General features: G+C 36.3%; 1 protein-coding gene across 2 annotated transcripts; it reads left to right on the forward strand.

Moving 5' to 3' along the window:
- Positions 1–5,014: 5,014 nt before the first annotated feature.
- Positions 5,015–8,582, forward strand: NPH3 (Phototropic-responsive NPH3 family protein). 2 transcript variants are annotated; one of them, XM_047295885.2, is made up of 5 exons: positions 5,015–5,501; positions 5,680–5,793; positions 5,922–5,991; positions 6,168–7,457; positions 7,789–8,582. In XM_047295885.2, the coding sequence occupies exons 2-5, from the start codon at positions 5,681–5,683 to the stop codon at positions 8,338–8,340; spliced, it is 2,025 nt and encodes a 674-aa protein (XP_047151841.1). In that variant the 5' UTR covers positions 5,015–5,501; position 5,680; the 3' UTR covers positions 8,341–8,582. The 2 variants fall into 2 exon arrangements, with proteins under 2 accessions (XP_047151841.1, XP_047151840.2); XM_047295884.2 differs by lacking the exon at positions 5,015–5,501 and having other exon boundaries at positions 5,664–5,793.
- The last annotated feature ends 421 nt before the right edge of the window (positions 8,583–9,003 follow it).

Genomic DNA, 9,003 nt, shown 5'->3' on the forward strand with positions numbered 1-9,003 from the left:
GAGTTGAGTTTTTAAGTGCATGAAAGTGAAGTCGGTGAAATCTAATCCCAACAATAACATTCCATATCATTTCTAGTCTTTTCCATCTTCTAAGTGTGTGAACATCCAAAGTGTATACTCTTTTTTGCATAAATTTACATCTTGCACATAACTTCAAAGTTGTGGAAATCATTTTTAGTGTAGTTTAGTTATTAGTTGCTCGATTATTTGGTATTACACGAGTTTTTTGAGAAAACGATATCTTGTCTTATCGGTTACTACTTGCATGAATTGGTATGTTTGTCAAATAGTTAGCAACAACTATTTTAGCTTTCACCTTTAGTGTCTAAATCTCCTCAAACACAAAATTGAGGCTTTAGCATCAATTTTCTCAGTTGTGTTGGCTTTTGACTAATTCTAATAGTTAGTTTTCTTATAATGAATAACCAAGTGAAATTGAAGGAGAAAGATTTAGGTAACAAAAAGGAAGAGGATGTGAAGACAAAGAAGGGGATGGTAGATGCATTTTGAGAGTGTGCAGAGTAGTAACCTGTAGCGGGATTTCTCATGGTTCATTATTTTGCGATGATTTTGTTAGAGTTGAGTGCAAAACAAAGAGAGAAAAAAAGACAATGAATAGAATGACGATAGAAAATATTAAGATTACTTTTCCTTAGTTTATGCCCTAGTACTATGATTGGGATGAAGGGATTGGAGGGTTTGGAAAAAGAGAAGAAGAGAGGAAAGAAAAAAAAAATTAAGAGAGAAAACAAGAAAAAAATTAAAAAAGAAAAAAGAACTAATACGGTAATATATCATTATCTTCTAATGTCATCAATAATAATTTCACGGAAAGAAATGCGTTGATTCTTTAAACAATATAATAAACATTAATCATAAGCGTAAGTATAATAATTAAATCATTAATTAAGCCAAATAAAAAAATAGACATAATTTAGTTTTCATGTTTGATAGAGTAAGTAAATTATAAAACTTGTGTATGAAAACAAACTTTATTACAAATATATGATAACAAAGTTCAGTTAAATGTAAACTCAATTATTTAAAATAATATTAAAATTATTTAGAGTATTAGTTGAACTTTTTATATTGTCCCTTATGTATCAACATATCCAACAGTTTTTTTTTTTTTCGAGAGTGGGACATAGCAATGGTGGAGGAAATACAAACTGAAGGAGACAAACTAAGTGCTAATTATGTTGAATTGAGAACCAATGAACTTTACCCTCTTAGCGTAATTGCCTTGATACGACAACCCAAGAAACAAATCAGATTCTGTACTCTATATTTTCTATATTTTCAAAACAAAATCATTCTCCTTCCGTTTCATTTTACATTAAGACAGCAGATACTAAGTCGTTTTCCACCTAATGGATTTGTAATTTGCAATTTATCAATGATGGTCGAATCATATTCTTGTTATTCTTCTTACCTATTTTGTTGCAATGATGGTCGAACGATGTATTTTGTTACAATTCCTCATTTCTAAATTGAACTTATTCATGGACCCTCAAAAATTCTTCTTAATGAAGGCGACATTCCTAAATTTATCAGATTGTTGTGCTGCCTCGGTCCATTGTTTTGCTTATTTTTCAGTAGAAAAAGATAGTTTAATATAGATAAATATTTTTAAACAGAATATATATCATTTTTTATTAATTTATTATTATATTGATATACTCTAAATTTAATAAAAAACAATACGTATATTATGTTAATGTGACATCCCAATTATATAGAAAAATATATATAATAAAGACGTCATCATGCATAATATAGGAAAGCAGTCAACAGTAATTAGGATTACAGTCATCCTCAAAATGTAGTTCTAGAATTTAAACTTTAACAAAAGAGGTTTAAACTGTAAACTTAAAGAGGAAAAGTATTTCAAAATATCATCATCAAATGACTAAGAAACCCCTAGAAAGCCTAAACTGCAGCATCGTCGTCTTCTTCTAGAGTCGTCTCCAAAGAAACCTCCTCACCATCTGCTCTCACCCAAGTGGATGATCATCGCAAAAGGAATCATACACAAACAAGCCAGGGTGAGCTAATTACATAAAAGCATACAATATCACAATAGGCATGCAAGAGTTAACTCCAATCAGGCAAAGTAAACACGCATCCTAACATGTTGAGTTCTAGACTTGACTCGTCCGGACTTAGAATGATTGTCGAGCTATGGCGGGTCTTGCACTCGTGGTGGCTTATGAAACTTGGGTTCCCCCACCCTACCACACTCACAAGGTTAGTCTATTTCGGGCCTTGAGGCATACTGGAAGCACCCAAGACTAGGACCTCCTGCTACTCCTCACCACACGGTTCAATCCTCTCTACGTGAGAAGAAAGACCATTGGAGTTTCAGGATAACCCCCAAGACTAAGCTCCTACTTTCATTCTAAACAACTAAGGGCACCACCATGGATCTTCTCCTTGAAGATCATGGAATTACGTCCATCAACCATACTTGTTACACTCCACCACCAAACATGTGTCATACCATCCCATATCATCAGTTCAATAACATTACTACCATCATACTATGCATTTCAATCATTCCACACACTTGGTTCACCCAAAGCAAGAGCAAAAGAGAAGACTGGACCCAAAGGGTTCGCACAGCGCACCCCCCTAATTCGCTATGCGAATTAACTCGCAACATGCATCAGATTTTCAACCTCTCGCATAGCGCACCCAAGTCGCTATGTGAGAGCCTAGATAGAGACCACACCCCCAAACTCCCTCACTTTGCATCCATCTCGCTCTTCGAATTAAAAGGGCAGTGGTTCCAGACCACCACCAGTCGCATAGCAACAGGATTCGCCAAGCGAATCTACAAACAGAGAGCAACACCCTCTGGTAATTCGCACAGCGCACCAGCTCGCACGGCGAATTACCCAGACAATGAGCACCCTCTATAGAATCTCGCTATGCGAGACAGCTCGCATAGCGACTCTGCATCATCTGCAGAACACAAATTCTGCAGAATCACACACTCACACCAATCCTTACCATTTCTAGGCCTCTTGGCCAACTTCTAAGACCTCCAATTCAAAGTATATGTTGAATTAAACATGTCTAACTGATTCTAACCCTTTCTAACATCTTTTTAAAGTCTTTATGCATTGATTTATACTTGAAAACTGAAAATCTCTCAACCTAAGGGCCCAAATCTAATTACACCAGTATTAACATGATCTAGTCCAGTTTTATGTTCCTAGCAAGTCAAAATTGACCTATATGAGCCACCCAAACTGCCCAATTGCACTCAAGACCTACAATGCCCAAAATCACCACCTCTCTTCCTCTTAAAGTGACCTAAAACTCTACTAGAACACTAAGTTTTCTATTTTATCAGTATTACCCCATATTCTCACCCCAAGGCACTCCCAACATGATTAATTACAGAATTTAAAGAAACCAAAACAGTTCACAATCATCACATTCCAGTTTCACAACCATGCATTCCAGCACATACAATTAATTTTTCCCACATCAAAACGCAATGCCAACATCGCAACAGTACAAAACTCAACATACATACATCTCATGCAAGTAATTTAAAATGCATCTTAGCTCCCCTTACTTGGGTTTCTCCAAGCACAACTAATTGAAACTGCCCTAACAGTACCCTTCACAGCACGAGAACTCAACCTGACCCTACAAACCACCAAAGCAGTGACAGCAACAGCTCTTAGAGCTTGATTTGGCAGAAAATATGAAGACGAAACCCCACTAGCAACATGCAACCAGTAACGTTGCATTCCCTAGGCTCTAGAAATAGCAAAGGAAAGGGGAAAATCACTTACCGGTCCAAACGAAAATATGATCAGGTCACAAGGAAACCTTCGGTGTGGTGAACGCCTAAGCACCTTCAAATCCAAGATTGAATGGTTTAGTGAATGAAAATTTTTAGAGAGAAGGCAGAAAGAATTTAGGGCAAAAGAGTTTTAGAGAGAGAGAGAGCTCAAGCAACTGAATCAGACTTCTGAGAAGTCTTTCCTAAAGCTAAGTTGTCCCTGGTTTGATGGGTCTGGCTGCCTCACATAAGGCTCAATGGCTCCTTTATTTTTCAGGCCCTTACAGTTAATATATTATTTTTATTATAAAAATAAAATAATCATAAAAGGGTGAATTTTTATATTTTATAAAAATTAAAATAATAGAGAATAATATTAAATGAATATAAAAATTTGTATATATATATATATATATGAAATAATTATTTCTCCGTATGTTAAGGAATCTGTATCAGATTCAGAATGACTTATCCATTATGTGAATCTCTTTTATTTATAGACATTGTTCTAACCAATTTCTTAGGTAGTAGAGCTCACACATTTGCTGTGTCTGACTTCCAAGACAATTGCCTAATTCCCTAGGTAACTCAATGCCATGATCTAATGCTTTGGTTTAATAGAAGACAATTCTTATAAGAAAATTGTCTCATTTATAAAATTACACATGCTATTACTAAATGATGATAAAAAAATAGTACACATATTCTAAACTAAATAATAAAAACACTAATCTAATATTTTATTATAAGTTATTAAAAAAATTATATACGCTAACATTTTTATAATAAAATACTTTTAAACAACATAAAAAGAGTAATATCTCGTTATATATTTTATTGTATATTATCAAATACTTTTCTCTGTATTACAATCGGTAAAACCACCGTCCTTTACAATTCAGAAATCTGTTTTCTTTTGTCCCTTTTGTGTTGTAAGAAAAACAAATCAGAGAATGAGTAGAATGGTAATTCTTTTGCATGCATTTCTGGGTAAGTAATGTTATTTTACACATTTATTTTCTTTTTCCATCTCTCTCCAATATTATAAGTACAGTGAAAAGATTGGGTGAATATTGATTAGTCTTTCTCATTGAACAGGTATAAATGGGGAGTGGTTAAGTGTAGTGAAAAGAGTGTGTGAGAATGTGATAAGTCTCTCTCATTTAATAGCTATAAATGGGAAGTAGTTCGTTGAAGGTGGAATGAGAATGGATCAAATGGCAGTGTTGTAATTAGCCCTTTCCATGCATCAGAAGGCCAAAGTAAAGTGCAGGTATGGAAATTAAACGCACCTTTGATCCTTTCTCGTAGTCAAAAGGAATGTTTTTGGGATTGCAGTAAACACAGTAACACATAAAAGAATAAGAAAATAAAATAAAAATGGGCTGAAAAGGAAGAGACATGTATGGTCAGGTGGGCATAAAGAATTTGGAACTGCATGTCTTGCACACATGAATGATGAAGGGTATCTTTCTAGCTATCAATTTTATCAATCTCATTTCATAATTCATATATGAAAGAAACAAACACAGAAACAGAAACCCAGAAGAAGATGAAGATGATGATGATGATGACGATGATGATGAATGATTCACACCTCACAACACAGCTCCTGAGTGCCCATTACGGCACAGCCTGTGAGATTTCCTTGACATGTTCTCTGAAGAAAGCGACAAGTTTGAGATAAGTCCAAGCACCCCATGTGGGTTCCTCCTCCCTTTTCATCAACTTTCTTTCTCTCCTCATTCACTTTGCTCTTTAGTTTACCCTCTCTTCATTTCTCCCCTTCTTCCTCTTCTTCTTCTTCTTCTTCTTCTCATTCTCACTTCAAAGCCACTTTTCTGCCAAAAACAATCTTCCCTTGTGAGTCTGGTTTTCAGCATGTGGGAATCAGAGAGTGAGTCTGCTGCTGGGAGGGAATATGGGACTGGACTTCTCACTTCAACCAAGCACAGTGTCAAGACTGAGGGATTTCAGCAAAGAGGCAACTCTTGGTATGTTCAATGCAGTCTTGTTATATTCGTTTTCATCTCATGGCTGAAAATAAAGATCAAAATTTCAGATAAAATTGCTTTCAAGAACTGTTGAGAGTGTTGTATATCTGTTTCATGTTCACGTGCAGGTATGTGTCAGCTGATATTCCAAGTGATCTTCTGGTTCAAATTGGAGAAGCAAACTTCCATTTGCACAAGGTAGCTACTATCTTGTTATAGAATAAATAAACAAATAGATAATTTCCTACCTGAAAGTTTTCTATTTTTCCTATAAAAAGTATGGCCTTTTATTTTTTTTTATAAAGAGGTGAGATGTTTCTGACTTGTGCTGTTGTGAATTTCACAAACTGTTTTTGGTGATTTTGCTGCGAAAGTATCCTTTGCTGTCTCGAAGTGGAAAGCTGAACAGAATCATATACGATTCTCGCGACCCTGATTTGAATAAGATAGTTATGGACGATCTTCCTGGAGGGCCTGAATCTTTTGAACTTGCGGCCAAGTTTTGCTATGGAATTGCGATTGATTTAACAGCAGGCAATATCTCTGGTCTGAGATGCAGTGCAGAGTACCTTGAAATGACAGAGGACTTAGAAGAAGGCAATCTTATATTCAAGACAGAAGCTTTTCTTAGCTATGTGGTTTTGTCTTCATGGAGAGATTCTATAGTAGTGTTGAAAAGCTGTGAGAAGCTGTCGCCATGGGCAGAGAATCTACAAATTGTGAGAAGATGCAGTGAGTCCATAGCATGGAAAGCCTGTGCCAATCCAAAGGGGATAAGGTGGTCATATACTGGAAGAAGGGCATCACAAGTTTCCAGCCCAAAATGGAATGACATGAAGGATTCAAGTCCTAGTAGGAATCAGCAGGTTCCCCCTGACTGGTGGTTTGAGGATGTTTCAATCCTTAGGATTGATCACTTTGTAAGAGTCATTACTGCTATTAAGGTAAAGGGCATGAGGTATGAGTTGGTTGGTGCTGGAATAATGCACTATGCTACTAAGTGGCTACCTGGTTTGATGAATGACACAGCAATCCCACCAGATGAAGGAAGCATCAGTAGTAACAGTAACAGTAGTTCTAGTAGTGGTGGCGGTGGTGGCTGGAAAAGTGGACTTCAAATGGTTGTGTCTACTAGACCTAGAGATGACACTTCAACTCTTCAAGCTAAAGATCAAAGGATGATCATTGAAAGCCTCATCAGCATAATTCCCCCACAGAAGGACAGTGTCTCATGCAACTTCCTGCTTAGACTACTGAGAATGGCAAACATGTTAAAGGTTGCACTTGCATTGATCACTGAATTGGAGAAAAGGGTGGGAATGCAATTTGAGCAAGCTACACTGGCTGATCTTCTAATCCCATGTTATAACAAAAATGACACTGTTTATGATGTAGATCTTGTTCAGAGGCTGCTAGAGCATTTTCTTGTTCAAGAGCAGACTGAAAGTTCAAGCCCAAGCAGACCACCCTTTCCTGATAAGCATGCCACCAGTAACATCAATGCCAAGACAAGAGTGGCAAGACTTGTGGATAGTTATCTTACTGAGGTTTCCAGAGATAGAAACCTTTCCCTCACAAAGTTTCAGGTTCTTGCAGAAGCTTTGCCTGAGTCAGCTAGGACCTCTGACGATGGACTCTACAGAGCAATTGATTCATATCTTAAGGTAATCAATTCCTTCTCCAAGAGGAAAATAGTGCAAGTTTTCCAATTCTTTCGTAAATAACTAATGTGAGTTTGAACTACCTAGGAGACACCACATTTGTGTAAAACTTCAAGGTAAATTCGAGTTGTAACTCAAGAGTATCACACTAAATATGCTTAGCAGTTTACTATTTCCATCAGATGCAATTGGTGAGAAATATCTATATACATTGGTTTTGAAAAATGCATCTGGAAAATTAGCAGTACAAGTAAAAATGTTGAGTAGTTTAGATTCAAATGTGTCTGTAGATTTCTACTCATGCAATTCTTATACCCTTGAACAAAATTAACAGGCACATCCAACTCTAACTGAGCATGAAAGAAAGCGGCTCTGCCGTGTAATGGATTGTCAGAAACTCTCCATTGATGCTTGCATGCATGCTGCACAAAATGAAAGGCTTCCATTGAGGGTAGTGGTTCAAGTTCTGTTCTCTGAACAGGTGAAGATAAGTAATGCACTATCCAACAGTTCTCTGAAAGAAGGTGTTGAGTCTCACTACCAACCAATGGTTCCAAACCGGAAAACTCTTTTAGAAGGGACACCACAATCATTCCAAGAAGGGTGGGCAGCAGCTAAGAAAGACATCAACACACTCAAGTTTGAGCTTGAGACTGTGAAAACCAAGTACTTGGAGCTTCAAAATGACATGGAAAATCTGCAGAAACAGTTTGATAAGCTGCTAAAGCAGAAGCATACATCAGCATGGACCAGTGGGTGGAAGAAACTAAGCAAACTTACAAAAATGACCAACATGGAAAATCAAGATATTTCACCTCAGCTTCCAACTTCAGAAGAACAGAACAGAAAGACAACAACTAGAAAGTGGAGAAACTCAATATCCTGAGAGATAAGAAACTCTCAATGCATTGGATTGGAACTTATACCTTCCATGTTTCAATTTGTGTTCCAGACTTTATTCCCTTTTTTTTTCTTACCATATTTCATTCCTTCTTTCTTTCTTTTAGACAGCAAGAATTTGTGGTTTCTCTTCGTTTAATTCTTTCTTCCTTCTTTTATAGAAATCGCTGTGAAATTCAAACTACATTGTAATTTGTCACCATATCCAATCATAGTTTTCCTTTGCTAGTTCTAGAGGCACAGCTTAACTTTTCCACCTCATGCGTTAAATTTCCTTTTAGAATTTAAGAAAAACCAGCATTGTATTAGACCAATACAGATATTTAGGACTTAAATAGACACTAATGTCACAAGTTTACAATATTTTTTCTCAATTTCAACCATGAAATCCTCACTTAATTAAACAGCAATAGACGTATCAGCAAAATATATGAAACTGACGCTGAAGTATGAAACATGAAAGTGTTTCACACTGTTAAATATGATATACAAAAGCACTGATTCATATTTTCACAATTGTTTAAGCGTTTGAAATAGCTTGTTTATGGAGAACTTTTGGCGTATATTGGTTGGTGACGCGCCATAGAAAGTTAAACATGTTGGCTATGATGCAGAAACAGAAATGGGCCAGTTTCTTACTCAGTATGCA

Source organism: Vigna umbellata, chromosome 1 (genome assembly GCF_029865625.1).
Source record: "Vigna umbellata cultivar VRB3 chromosome 1, Vumbellata_1.0, whole genome shotgun sequence".
In the NCBI taxonomy this organism is placed as follows: Eukaryota; Viridiplantae; Streptophyta; class Magnoliopsida; order Fabales; family Fabaceae; genus Vigna; species Vigna umbellata.

Excerpts from the sequence above, each read along its gene's own strand:
- NPH3 (XM_047295885.2), top strand. The coding sequence starts at position 5,681 with ATGTGGGAATCAGAGAGTGAGTCTGCTGCTGGGAGGGAATATGGGACT. Across the intron at positions 5,794-5,921 it reads CAGCAAAGAGGCAACTCTTG|GTATGTGTCAGCTGATATTC; the intron begins GTATGTTCAATG and ends GTTCACGTGCAG. Across the intron at positions 5,992-6,167 it reads CAAACTTCCATTTGCACAAG|TATCCTTTGCTGTCTCGAAG; the intron begins GTAGCTACTATC and ends TTGCTGCGAAAG.